This window comes from Alnus glutinosa, chromosome 10, assembly GCF_958979055.1.
Source record: "Alnus glutinosa chromosome 10, dhAlnGlut1.1, whole genome shotgun sequence".
In the NCBI taxonomy this organism is placed as follows: Eukaryota; Viridiplantae; Streptophyta; class Magnoliopsida; order Fagales; family Betulaceae; genus Alnus; species Alnus glutinosa.
Genome location: NC_084895.1, coordinates 25765916 through 25780722, shown reverse-complemented (window position 1 = coordinate 25780722; position 14807 = coordinate 25765916). Strand labels below are relative to the sequence as shown.

The 14807-nt window shown below is 35.7% G+C and overlaps 2 protein-coding genes across 3 annotated transcripts; one reads left to right on the top strand and one right to left on the bottom strand.

The window, feature by feature from the left end:
* Positions 1-711: 711 nt before the first annotated feature.
* Positions 712-4573, top strand: LOC133880752 (annexin D3). The gene is made up of 6 exons (XM_062319750.1): positions 712-794; positions 1543-1688; positions 2326-2553; positions 3005-3217; positions 3299-3388; positions 4274-4573. The coding sequence occupies exons 1-6, from the start codon at positions 719-721 to the stop codon at positions 4475-4477; spliced, it is 957 nt and encodes a 318-aa protein (XP_062175734.1). The 5' UTR covers positions 712-718; the 3' UTR covers positions 4478-4573.
* An 833-nt stretch (positions 4574-5406) lies between these two features.
* On the bottom strand, positions 5407-13744 carry LOC133880777 (uncharacterized). Of its 2 annotated transcripts, XM_062319779.1 has the most exons (12): positions 13586-13744; positions 12822-12907; positions 12298-12690; positions 11991-12205; positions 10754-11083; positions 10367-10577; positions 9290-9382; positions 9092-9183; positions 8094-8211; positions 7848-7933; positions 7159-7210; positions 5407-6116 (listed from the first exon to the last, which is right to left on the bottom strand). In XM_062319779.1, the coding sequence occupies exons 2-12, from the start codon at positions 12828-12830 to the stop codon at positions 5562-5564; spliced, it is 2154 nt and encodes a 717-aa protein (XP_062175763.1). In that variant the 5' UTR covers positions 12831-12907; positions 13586-13744; the 3' UTR covers positions 5407-5561. The 2 variants fall into 2 exon arrangements, with proteins under 2 accessions (XP_062175763.1, XP_062175764.1); XM_062319780.1 differs by lacking the exon at positions 10754-11083.
* Between the last annotated feature and the right edge of the window lie 1063 nt (positions 13745-14807).

The window sequence follows — 14807 nt, the reverse complement described above, 5'->3', positions numbered from 1 at the left end:
AGACAGATGTGGTTAGTAAAAATATAATGCAAATACGGATGTAGATGCAGATATCTAAAAGTGATATCTGCGTTTTGCGACTGTGGCTAATGCAAATAAGTGCATCCGAATCTACATGAATTTTTTCATGTTTTCAAACGCGTACACTCTCAAGCAGATCGACCGGTTTCTATGATTTTATTTAAAATGTGTTTGGCTTGCGAAATTGCAGGACGAACCACACACTTAAGAAGTTAAAATGATACATTTGTGAGATTCCTATATAATTAATTAAGAAAAACGTTTTCCTATTTGATTTATTTTCAAAATATCATAAATTTATTGCTACTAAATATATATCTAAAACCAAAAGACCTTGCATATGTAGTGGAGTATCGAGTCAAAAGAATCAATGCATACAAGTGTGCATGGCAGATAGAAAATTTAATTCATTGAAACTGATATGTTTATGTTAGACGTTACATTTAGGAGTTATGACTAGTTAGACTTAATTATTAGTTGTAAAGGAACAAAATGATCTGGCCTAAGAATATCATGAAAATGAAGAACAAATAAAATAAATTGGAATATATCAATAACCCCCTCAATTTAGATAAATTTCAAAATAATTTCATTCAAAGATGAAGGGTATTTTCGTACAATGAAAAGATGCATGAGAAGTCCTTTATTCCAGCGAGATTTGAGCGTACGAGGAGGGAAACTAAACAGAGAGGAAAAAATGGGCACGCTGAGAGTGCCTGATGTGGTTCCCTCTGCCGACCAAGACTGTGAAAGACTCAAGAAAGCTTTTGATGGTGTGTCTTTCTGACACTGTGTGCATGCCATGGTGTTCTTCTTTTGTTACTCATTTCTGGGGATCTTTTGCTTTTCCCATTTGTGTTTATTCGTTGCACCGATCAGAGCTGACTGAGGTTGAAATATGATGATCTTTATCAGAAATTTTCTGTTTTCTTAATGTTGGGTTTGTGGGTCATTTCTTTTTTTGATGAATAGTTTGTGGGTCATTTCTAGTAAGAAGATGTAGACTTCTCAATATTTCTACTGAATTCAGAATTTCTGTCTACGGGTCATTTTTTTGTTTGTTGGACTATTTTTTATATATGGATGTCAACTTTCTCTGCAGTTTCTTTCTGGATTCTCTGATATTCTCCTAGGAATGACATGGTAATTATTATTTTATATTTTCTAGTTCCCAATAAAATCTAAAGTTTTGTTCATGACAAATTGGAAAATTTTGTTAATTTAATGTATATGGTATATATATGGGATGACTCGACTTGAATTCCAATCAAGGAAGCGTTAATCTCAACTAACTAAGATCACTGATATTGGATTATATGATAGTTTTATAACTATTTTTTTGCTTGGTCAGTCTATTTTTTGAATTTCTGTTCATGGGGCATTCGAATTTAGTAAATTAGTTGTCTGTGTATCAGTTTATTTTCTATTTCCTTTTATGGCTGTAATTAAATGGCAATATTCATCTTCTCTTGTTTTTGTTCATGGCTCAGTTTCTTGATGTATATTTGTGAACGAATCCAGGACTGGGAACCGATGAGGAGGCTATAATATGGGTATTAGGGCGCAGGAATGCAAGCCAAAGGAGAAGGATTAAAGAGCGATATCAGCAGCTTTACAATGAATCACTCATTCATCGTCTCCATTCTGAACTCTCTGGTGATTTTGGAGTATGTTTTCTCTTGCCCTTTAGGTCCCTCATTATCATAATCCTAGAAACAAGTTCCAAAAATTTTAATATCAAATGATACGTAAATAACAAAATTATATATCAGATATCCTGGATTTCATAGTCTTGTTATTGTGGTGTGGTGGTGATGGCATTAAGTTTGTGCGTGTGTGTGTGTGTGTGTGTTTGATGTAATTTAGATATCATATGTGCAAACATGTTTGTAGTGAATGTTTCTTGTCAAACTGTTGTAGTTAAGAAACAAATGTCTGCATGTTTTCAATTTATGCAAATATCTGCATATTTATACTTGTTTGAATGAGAAACTAGAGGGTATTTTTTTCTTCAAATCAGCAATTAATTTGGTTTTTCTTTTTAACTAAAGATAATTGAGAGTGGCAGAAGAATTTCTATGATCTATTCTAGAAAACAATATTCATATCTTACCACATAGTACTTCTTGTTGTTATATGGCTTTGCATCTGGACAATGCTTTAGAAATATGGCTCTTAAGGTCAATAGGTCATTGAATGAAATTTTTGGCCTGGAAGGAGCATTTCATTCTTATAAGCTATTGTTCTCGTATATGTTATTGCATATATCGATATGTAACAATTCAGTCATCTGATGTGTAACAGAATGCAGTGATTTTATGGACACAAGATCCCCCAGAAAGGGATGCTAAACTGGCAAAGGATGCATTGAAGAGAAAGAATAAAGGAATCAAACACCTAGAAGTGATAGTTGAGATAGCATGTGCATCATCTCCTCACCATCTGATGGCAGTCAGGCAGGCTTACTGTTCTCTCTTTGATTGCTCACTTGAAGAGGATATTACATCTACTGTTGATACGCCACTCAGAAAGGTAAAGCAACCTCAGTCATTTACATAAGATGCAAATATTGGATGAAATCGTGGTTAAGCATCGATCAACTTACTTAACTGTTAGTTTCATGAAATCTGCCCATGGCATCATACTTATAGCTTATCTCATAGGTTCAGTGATGTCTACAGTCTGTAGTGCTAAAGCCAGTCTACTTAGCTTTGTGCTGCACAATTTATATGATAGTAATATTATTTAGTAAACTGTTATACGATTGTCATACAATTGGAATGACGTGGTAATGACAATTAACCTTTAGATCAGCAAGGGCTTAAAAAATAAAAATAAAAAATCAATGGCTAATTTTCACTGTCATGTCATCACAGTTGTATGGTAATTGCATAGCAGTCTACTAAATGACATTTATTTTTACATGCCGTAGTCGTCTGAAATTTGAGATCTGCATGTGGTTCATAACGTGGGTTTTGCGCAGCTTCTAGTGGGGCTAGTAAGCTCGTACAGGTATGACAGAGAAGTGGTGGATATGGTAGTTGCTAAATCAGAAGCAGCTACGCTACATGAAGCCATCAGAACAAAGCAATTAGATCGTGATAGTGTTGTGTGGATTCTCTGCACAAGGAATGTCTTTCAGCTCAAAGCAACTTTTGACTGTTACAAGCAAAACTATGGAAACCCCATTGACCAGGTTTAGCTGTTCTATTGGCTAATCAATAAATATTGTTATTCTTATTTCTTTGAGAATATCATTTATAGATTTTCTTGACAGGATGTTAAGGGTTGTGTGAATGGAGATTTGGAGGATCTTTGGAAAATGGCCATTTGGTGCATCGACTCCCCTGAAAAGCATTTTGCAGAGGTAAATTCTTTCCTCCATACCAAGGAAGTTATACTGTTTCTCATCCCTGACTTGCTATAGATTCTTGACAATGGGTAGAGGAAGAACCTCTTATCTAAAATTCTAAACCAACCAAGATGTGGTTTTGGTTATCATTTTCAAAGTTTTTTTTCTTGATGTAGACAAGGTTTTCTTTGCAATGCAAGATATGGTAGCTAAATGGTAACAACATTTTCTAAAGCTTTGTTTCCCTTTTTAAGTTTTAATGCTGGTTTTCTCGAATCATGCCCAATTTAGCACTAGGAGTACTTTGAATGTTGAACATGACTTTTTGTGAGAAGCCGAATCGACAGTTTTGAAGGTTGAAGACACATAATATTGAATTCAGATGGACAAAGTCCCCAGTCACCCATAGAAAGTGTCTGAAACAGGCCATCAAAATCATGCTTTTCAGTTGAAAATTGGCTTCAAGTGTCCACCTTTTGGGCAGCTTGTGGCTGCAGATTCTGACCAGAAAGTATGATTGATGTTGACTCAAATTTACGGGTAGCTAGCCAAACTCTGCAGCTTCCATAAAAGGTCATACAATTATCAGTTCTTTCAATACATGTTAAAAAAGTGAATAGAGCAGAAGCTTTCCTCGAGTAGTCCATTTTACTTCTCTGAAACTTGGTTGTAGTTACTTTTCTTCCGAATCACTTAGCTGTTATTTTGAATATATTCATTGAAGTAGAACATGATTCTTGAACTTCCATAGAAGTTTGATTGAAAATCATGTTTACAAAGTTGTTCTTCTTTGAAGCAGTATGCAATCTTAGCCTTAATTGCTTGATATGAAGAAAGTTTGACTGTTTTGGAATTAGCAGCTATCTTTAATACTACTCTCTGTTGCTTGAACTATACCAGGTAATCGGCAATTCCATTATTGGGCTTGGAACAGATGAAGATTCTCTAACAAGAGCAATCATAACTCGAGCTGAAATCGACACGATGAAAATCAGAGGGGAGTATTACAACATGTACAATACCAGCCTCGACAATGCAGTTATTGGTGACACATCAGGAGAGTACAAGAACTTCTTGATGACTTTGCTTGGAGCTAGAATCTGAATCATTCTTACCTATACCCACCTTTGTTTTCATTTCACCCATGACCTTGGGTAATTGGCATCACTGGAATAAAAGTTGTAGTAGATGTTTTGAATCTGAATCATAACTTGAGACCTTAACTGTTTACCTCTGAATTAAGGGTGGCAAATCGTGTTCGAGTCTCAAGTTTGGGTCGGGTTGATGCATGGGTATAAAACTATATAGGTTAACCTTAACACGACTCATTTAATTAAACGGGTCAGACCCATCAACCCTAACCCACTAATTTCGTGTCAGGTTTGCAAGTCGTGTCAAAAATTGTCAGCCTTAAATGTCGCATATTGAGTTCGGGTCGTGTCAAAGCATGAATATAAAATTATACAGATCAACCCTAATCTGACCTACTTAATTAAACGAATCAAACCTCTCAACTCTAACCCTCTAATTTCATATCGGATTCGCGGATCGTATAAAAAATTACTAATCCTACCCTTTTTTTTCTTTGTTCATGAAAAATTAAATATATAATTTCTTCATTCTTGATTTAGTTGTATGACTTGGGAACTTATTGCCTTCTACATAAGAACTTATTTCAGGACCTTGAATTAGAACCGCATCTCATCAACTTAGGATTCTTTGCTCAAGCATACTCAATCGATTTTCCTAGATTGTGGTTTAAAAATTATCCTTCTTCAATTGCACTGGGAACTTTTGAAGAATCATCTAAAAGAGGAAGAAAATGAAATCAGGATATACCCACAAAAATTGTGAAGACGGCTATATGTTAGATTGAACTGATAAAATGTCCTCCCTTCACATAACCGGCCATGTGTGGAGAAAGAGTTCAGACTCAACAAGCATGCACCTTTCTTGATAATTCATGGCTACAAGACAAATTCTATTCCGTATTGAATCACAACCAAAGAAAAGAAACAGCAGAAAGTATGCAACTAAATATATCATTTTACTGATAAATAACCATTTACAACTGAGTCTTGTGCAAAATTCCTAGAGAATGATTCATATACAGACCAAAAAATGAATTCTGTTCATTTTCACTTTCTTCTTTTCCTCATTCCCAGAAAAATCTAAGAATTCTGTTCTTTTAAATGCCATCCAAAACACTATCGATTGCTTCAAAAAGCAGGGAGGCCAAATTCTCATCAACAGCACTAATAACAGTCCCCGTTGTTCCAATTTCTATTAAAGCCTTCTTAGGATCATGTACACGTACTATACAAGTTTTTTTTGATCCACAACTACCCTCTTCTTGTTCAGTTTTTTTTGATCCACAACTACCCTCTTCTTGTTCTACAGATGCATTAATGCCCATCTTTGATAACGTATTCAGAAGCGCTTCCAAATCAGGTGAACCCCAGTGTAGAAGTGGCCTACTTTTGGAGGACTTTGCAGGCTCTTCCACAGAGAGTAACCGGTGCTTGCCATGATCTACGAAGAGCTCGCCCTTTAATCTTGTGATATTCATGTTTTCATGCTTCAACCTTCTCCACTGGAACTGGAAAGCCAAGTCTGTTGCAATTTCTAGTTCTGAACTGTCCTTCAAGCTTGGTATTCGTAATGTTTCATTTTCAGAATAGTGAAAGACGGAGAATGAATCTGAATTTGTAAATCTAATATGTTTCTTCAAATCCTCAGGCAACTATATAAAGGAGCATGGAAAAGGAGAATTAGATCAAGAAAATCTCATATCAAAGTAAGAAAATGCCAGATAAATTACACTTCTATACCATAAACGTCTGGGACATTTGTGATGCCTTTGCTAAACTACTAAATTTTTCACTCCATCCCCTTATTTCAAATCGATCTACAATGTCCCCCACACTGTTTAAATTGGAGTTAAAAAGTAGCTATTTAGAGATGACTTGTAAACTACGTCACCTCCAGCCCATGCCAAAAAATAGCTTTGCCCTCCACAGTCTTCCCAAACCTTTTCTAAACTCACCCATGCCATCAGCAAATGCTTCCATCCCATCCCCTACGATTTTACATCCCTTCCCTCTCTACCAAATCCCTCTAATCCAAGGGGAAAAAAAATTAAATAAAAAAAATCAAAGATTCAACACTCAATCATCAAGAAATCCGAAGACTACTTGGCCATTCTTAAACAATAAAACTCCCAATATTCAATGATGTTGGGGTTGAACATGAGTTTGGGTCAGAGAGGAAGATGATCAGAGTCGGAGCAGATCACGATAAAAATTCGGTTGGTCGCTTTTTTGAGGTTTTGGTTTATGGAATTAGCCTTGGAGGTCCCAAGGTAGTGCATCTTGATGGAGCCACAAAGGATGAGGATCCTTAAAGACATTATTTTTTGCTTGAATTTTTTTCCGTGTGTTTTTTTTTTTTTTTTTCTGGATTTGGAAGGGAAAAAAGAGAGGGAGGGGGGTTCAAGGAGGAAAGAGAATGGAGTGATGTTAGTCTGACAACAATTGTTAGTGAAGGGGTAAAATTTCCATTTGGCATTGGCTAGAGCTCACGTAACAAGCACATGATCCCTAAATAATTACTTTTAACCAAATTGATTTGAAATTATGGGGTTTATTACAGTATTTTGTAGTTCAGGGAGGAAATTGCATATGTTTGAACAGTATAGGGTAAAAAAAGTGCTATTAACCGGAAAATAGGAAAAATGCTATTAGCCCAAAAATATAGGCATACCACGACAAGTAGAAAAACATTACCAGAGTAATTTTTGGCTGCAATATCTTCAGCAAAGGCAGAACTTTTCTCAATCTACAAAAAGGGGATAAAGGTCAAAGTAGTAATTGAACAATTAAGTTCAGTGGGGTTCTAAGAAAGGTCAAAATCTTTTGGCCCTTAAACCTGAACAATTTGCTAGGTGCCAAAAAGTCTTTTTGGAAAATAATGCAAGATAACATTATCCTAATAGCCCTGTTGCCGACAATGAGTATTCAATCAAGATGACATTTTTTTTTAACATGCAAACAGCTGTTTAATGCAACAGCTACAGAAGTAACTTATGTTTGGTGGTGCAGGGGCCAAACAATAGATTTCTTCCACTCGTTAATGAGAAAAATCAATATAATATCCAAACTATACTAGACTCCATTCAAGAGGCATGTTTGTGCCAGAATTCTTCAAGAACACGGACACATAGTAAAGGTCAAATGGTGCAGAGTTATGTAAGACACCAGGTGTTTTGTGCTTACTGCTAAGTGGGCTGTCTTCAGATTTAAGAATTTTACCAACAAAAAGAAGAAGAAAAGTGCATATTTGAGAGAGAGAGAGAGAGAGAGGGAGGGGTCAAGGAAACAAAAAGAGATAGGCAACTGAGTATATTTGAGCAAAGTAATGTCAATTTTATTAACACATCACCACAAATAGGGGGGGGGTGGAAGGTAACCCTTACTTTAATCCAGAGAGAAATGAGCATTGAAGAACGTTCATTGCCATTGGCTGGAAAGGCAAGAGTGCCAGCTCAGCATCCAGTCCACTCTGCATATTTACATTCATCTTATGCTTTTTAATAAAGCCATCCCAATTATATCATATGGTGATAAGTTTCAATCAAACATACAATTGATTATCTCAGTGAAATATAACTAGATAAGCAAGCATGCAAGTCAGTGAAATTATTCTCAAAAGATATTAGCACCTCTAGAACAAGCAAAGAGTTTGGATCCCCAAACCAACGTCGAAGCAAATGAACAACTGGACCAAGTCGCAGACTCCAGTGAGGACAAAATACAATGCATGGTTCCTGCCAATTAGTTCTATGCACAAAATGTCAGTTTTGAGTAGTGAAAACAGATTACATACAGTACAGGTTGGTAATAAGGCCAACATTATCATTCAGTAGTGTTTAACTGCAGATTATTTTCTTAGATTCATTTCAAACAATGTTCCACAAAGAGAAAATTATGAACCAGGAAGAGTAGAACAAAAATAGAGAAAGAAAAAAAAATAGAATAAGACGGACAGCTGGCTGAAGATATAGAAGAGGAAAAAAGAAACAAAGGAAAACACACACACAAAACCTCTGAAACAGGTCATTGGAATTTTCTCTAACCTTCAAATTTTATTAGGGAAGACTCTCTATTTCACACCTTTTCAAGTTAGAAGATAAGGTTTCTGTGGGATTTTTGGGGTAATGTTGTTACATTTCCAGCAAACATATCCCAGAATCTGACACCTATGAGCATTATAACAACTAAAAATGAAGTTAAGGCTGTAGAAAGTTTCAAAGAAGCATTCAGAATGACATGTAGGTCTTGATTTCAAATCAAATTTAAGTAACACATAAGGAAATGTTTGAAATGTTTATTCTCTTACAGGTTATTTCAGTGTTGCTTAAAATATGCCATAAGAAGTATTATAATAATAATACCAACAATTTTAGTGAAAACAATTTTGAGCTAAATTAGGTGGTGAACAAAAACATTATAATACAAGCTAAAATTCAAGTTTGTTTGATAAAATCTTGTGAAGATATTCAATAACAAGAAATTCTTAGGCTACAACAAGGAAAAAAGAAAATAATACCGTTGAAACTAATGTGAATAAGAAAACTTTGACAATTGCTAGCCAGGAAGTTCATCATAAGCATTTAAATGAGAAAAAAAAAAAAAAAAAAAAAAGGAGGGCAGATCTTACAACAGTTTTGGTGAATGAACAGCAGGAGACACATGAAGCTTGTTCTCTTTTATGAGCTCAACATGTGCAAATAATGGCTTACCCGAAAACAGCTGCGACACCAATCAAGATAGTAAGTATGATGCCTAACTCTAGAATTTCGCACATCAAGATAAGCTTCAGCAAGCTGGAAATAATAAGCCCAAAAATCTGTTTTACCTTTTCTTGCCGCTCTTTGCATAGCCATTCTGGAATGACATTTGTGAATGCCAAGAGTTCTTCAGCCATAGAAGAAATAACATAGATAGGAACCTACAAGATGGGTTAATAATCTGTTTATCGAATTAAGAAGTGTGTCCCACTAAAGCAGTAAGCCAAGGCTTTGACATCAGTACTGCACATTTTCACCTTTGATGATTGGAGGGTTATTTCTGAAGTAAATTTAAATCTTCTAATTTTCGCTGTAATAACTTCTTTTGTCAATTATACCTCTTTAGTTATTAGTGAAGTTTTATATCTCCGCCTTACTTTTGTGCTGAACCAAAGGATAATCACTGCTTGCTAGTAGCAAAGGCTTCAGTTTACAACCTCGATCGTACAGTTGGCTTCCCATACCGCAAACAGAGTATCTTCTTTTTCAAAGCCCATTACTTTTGAGTAAGTTGTTTTAGAAATTTATGAAACCCGTAATCGTATGCTATTTGACATGATAAAGGCTTGTGGAGATAATTCTAGGACATTTGGAGAGTGAGATTGAGTTGAGTTTGATTCTTCTTCTTTTCCTTCATAGTCATCGAATGTATCTTCATCGCATGAGCTGCTGCTTTTTTATGTTTTTCTTATTTTGTTTGTTTCAAGTGTTGACTTTGAAGCATGCTTAATTTTGGGATTTCTTATCTCTACCTTTTTACTCATCAAAATTTTTTTTGGGATTTCTTAATCTGGGGCCATTCTTTTATCTTTTTTTTTTTTTTTTTTTTTCAGTTTAATTCCTCCCCTAATAAGTTATCCTTCCACCTTCCTCCCTTTCTCTTCTTCTTTCTTCTTTCTTCTCTTTAAAGTTTTTCTTTATTAGTTATTATTATTATTTTCTCTAAATGACAATCACATGAGTAACATGTGATAATTAACAGTATATCTGTTAACAGGTTTAAAGGAAAGTGTTAAATCGACAACAAATCAAAACTTTGGGATTAAATTGTCTAAATTGGGACTTCATGGACTAAATTGACAGTGAACTCAAAGTTGGAGGAACCAAAATGTATTTTAGCCAAAACGTAAAGAGTAAATAGCTACCTTCGGATTCAAAGATTCTAGTGAAGCTGATATCTGCTCCAAAAGTTGTAGAACAACTCCAACTCGATTGATGGAAACAAGGACTGAGCCACCAGCTTTAAGAGAATCTGTAGCGCAGGAGCACAGATAAGATAGTTTCTCCCCTTCTTCTAAATGCTCATCAGTGTTAAGTATGGATTCGGCAGACTCTTCCCAAATTTTATTATCATTGCTACAGAAGTTAATCACAAAGGCAGAAAGTTTCAATATTACCATTTGAGAATTTATAAGACAGCTATAAGTTTGTAAGAAAAGAAAATCTGAAAATATAATAGCTGAAATACCGCATCCAGTGAAAAGCATAGAACCTCACGAGAAAACTGTCAAAACCATGAAAAGTGATAATACCTGAGAGATGACAAACTGTTAGTTGTTAGAACAGAGTAACCATCATCATCCCCAACCTCTTCCACAGCATCTAGGGATGAAAAATCTGAATATAATATGATGTCATTCCCTTGAAGAGAACGATAATCGAAACTCATTGCATGAGCAGGAACAAAGATAGAGCTTGAAATAAAAGCAATGTCTCTTTTTGGACCATTTATGGACCAATTACAAGCCCCTATTTCTAAACCAGAGCTGAATGCCTTTATGACCAATGTGCCATTGTAGCAGACCTCTTCAGCATATCTAAGTGTCTGAACCTTCTGCAAGCAATCCTTCACATCAGCTGCACTGAGAAGTTCCACTTATTACATCCTCAAATACAGGACTTTGCTATCTTAACTTCGGTTAATAGTTGAGAATAGAATTGCCCTGATTTATGGTAACAATCATATCCACTTTGTGCATATTTCATGTGTCTATGCCAATTAAGCTCCAGATATTTATATATAAAAAACAAGCTTCTAGGAAAAGGACATGCTACAAAGCAGAACCAAAATAACTATCTCCAACGCTCTAATCCCAGCAAACTTGGCTTCTTCTGTTTAAGCGTTGCTCAATACAACATGATTTTCACAGAAGCAAAAAATTAAAAAAAAATTCAGAACACATTTTTCTAATAAAAGAGCCTAGAAGATATGGCTAATGGTACAACAGGTTATGTAAAGCATATTACCACAACATGAGAGACAGAAAACTAAGAAAAATAGCTGCACCAGGCCAACTTCATTGGAAAGCAGTATCCCATATTTTATAATTACCAGTGATGAGGTCAAAAATAATAATGAGGGGAGCAATTTTACAACGAGAAGTTTTCCTGACTAACTGAATCTGATAACTAGGGCAACTCACCCCCCCCCCCCGCGCGCAGCACTCAAAAAAAAAAAAAATGAAGAAGAAGAAAGAGAAAGGGTTCCTGCTTGTCTCTTGAATGACATATGAATGAAGACATTGAACAGCACCCACCATTCCCCAACTAAAAATAACTAGGTCATCCTCTTTACTCAAGAGCAATATATAACACATCAGAACTATGATTAAATGCTTCCCCAAGAGAGTAAAATTATCTGATAATCTGAATTTTGTTTTCAGAATCAAATTTTGTTATCCTGGTTCAAAAATTGACTAAAAAGTTCTGCCACTAAAAAAATTCTGTCAAAAAATAGCTCTATAGACTATCAAATGAAACATCAGTTACCTGTACAAGGGCATCCAACCACCCAGCTCAGCCCCATCTTTGCCTAAAACTACTTCTCTCAATACAGATGGCTGCAGGTCAAGCTCTTCCCGCTCCATCCAGTGAGGGAAACTAGACCCCTCAGGTCCATAAAACTGCCTGAACTCCATATGCATGGACACAAGATCCTCCATCAAAAGCTGCCCAAGTCTTGCTGTTACCTCAGTCACGTATATCTGGCAAATTTACAAACCAGAATTAATAGAATCATATCTATCTATATTATTGCGAAAAGACAAATTAATATCATAACCTCATTCTTTCATACCTTAGCAGAAAATCCCTTCATTTGAGTAAGAAACGGTAATCCTAGCATACCCATTGGGCTCGAGATTAACACGATATCTATGAAGGACACATTCCACAGGTGCAAATTCTTAACAGTTTTGTACCAAGGCACTGCATAAATCAAATCATTTACATTAAGGGGCTTCTCGATTTTCTGCCTCTTTCGGGTCACAGATTCCGAATCCAAAGTACTACAAATTTGTAATGAAGCCAACTTTTGATCATCTCCCACCGCATCAAAACCAGTGGGAACAGGAGAAAATATTGTGAGCGCTGAAAGGTCTAATGGGCAATCAAATAAGATCCTAACCCCGCATACGTTGAGCATGTGACACGGTGGGAATTGGAAACCCCCACCTTTGCTCAAACATGTCTGCCAAAAGATGAAAGATATTAATTCCCCAAAACAGAACCTTTATATATCCATTCACACACACCGAGCAGACACAACAAACAGGTATTTAGGTATGTTTATTAACGTTAATTGTGCAGAAGAAAACTCACAAATTTCATGGAGATGAACAGGAACAAAATTTGTCACGGCAAATACTTGGAGACTCTTACAGCAACAAACTTCACCTACAAAGATCCTGTTCATCAAAATAAACAAAACCCATTAGTTAGAAAAACCCAATTAACCTATTCCACCATTGTGCATACACAATATATACATAATACATATAACACACATGCAAAAAGAAAAATATACATATGTAAGTTTATACATGATTTATGCCATAACATGTAAAAGTTACAATTTTTTAGGATCAGGGGAAATGAATTTGAATAAAACACCTTCTACTATTTCTATTTTTTTCTTGAATTTTTTTTTTTCAAAAAATAACTTTTGTTTACAATGCATCATTTGATGAAAGCACTCCAGAGTCCAGTCCAGTCGCCTCCTCGAAGTGGCTTGTCAACCACGCTTTCCCTCCCTCAAAACTACACTCCTCACCGAATGCCCTTCCTTGGGTTGGGGCAACACAGCAATGAGTAGTTTCGCCCCAGGACTCCACCCCCTCGAAAGCAGGATGCCGGCCGAGATGGAGCTGGAAGCCAACCTATACTTTCCTGAGACTTGCCTTGCCCCAACATCTAAATTAAAGGAAGAAGCAGAAAAGGAACCAGCCCAGCCTCTTCAAGCTGAACACGAAAGTGTGCAGTTCCGCCTCCTTCTCCCATGCTGAGTCACAGGCAGAGGCAGCGCCTCGGAAAGCACGGACGAGCAAACAAAAGTGAAACAAGAACTGGGGGAGCAAAACCCTTACCGATAGTGCCGAACGGCGTCGTTGCTGGTCTTTACAAGGTGGCGCGTGGACGTAGTGGCTCGGAGTCGAATCAGAGAAGGGTAGTTCCCACTCTTCTTGACCAGTTTTGAGTGTCGAATTTCAGTCCCGGAGGCCGGAAGACTTTACCCATACAAATTGGATGTACCCGACCCTGATCCAATTGTCAATGTGGTATTATCCCTGATCCATCAAAATTTTGGGCCTTTTTTCTTTTTTTTTTTAGATTAGCCCTAATCCATCAAAATTTTTGTAGGTATATACTACTTGGACAGTAGTTTGTAAACGTAATATTAAGGCCGGAGCCACCTCATGGCTTGGGGGCATGGGGTCGAGCCCCATATTTTCCCTAAAAGAAAAAATATTAAAATTAAAATTCTACTTCTAAATTATTTTTTTTTAATTTTACCCCCAATTTATTTTTTTTTCAATTTTGCCCCCCAATCTCTAATGCTGGCTCCATCCTAATAAATACCATGTGAATTACTATGTGACAGTTCATGCATTATTGACTAACATAATAAATATCATATAGATTGACACATCAATTTTTCTACTACAGGCCAAAAATAACATAGTTCTAGTTTCAATGTTTTTATTCAAGGGTTCAAAAATGAAAAAGGTTTTTGTAACTGGGGTTATATTAGATAATCTTCATCTTGAATATTATGTGGCTTTTAAATGAATTAAATATTTAAAAAATGCAAAAAGAACAAAGTTTTCTTCCAAACTGATTCCTTCAACCCAGTTTATTAAACTGACAACTGTATTTTTCACGTGTATTTTTATTATGATCAACAAGGCATATGACATGTTTTTGGAGCACGTGATTCTCACAAGTATTTTAAAAATGCATAAAAAAAATCACATACTCTAAGAACATATATATGTCAATTTAATCGATCGAATTTGAAAATTTTCCTCCGATTAAGAAAAACTTCATCAATGCAAAAATATCTCGACCTCCAATAGATGGGTTGATGTATATTACAATTGCATTATGTGTCACAAATGCAGTGATTAGATCCTCACATATGTTATCATTTTATCAAGATGAGAAATTATTGTTTTCATTTTCTTACTCATCTCTTATCCATTTTCGTACAAGAGGTTTGAAGATTCAATGGTGGATTTTTATTTTTATTTTTTTAATAAAAAAATAAAAATAATAATAATGAACAAAAAATGTATAGAAAAATGACAT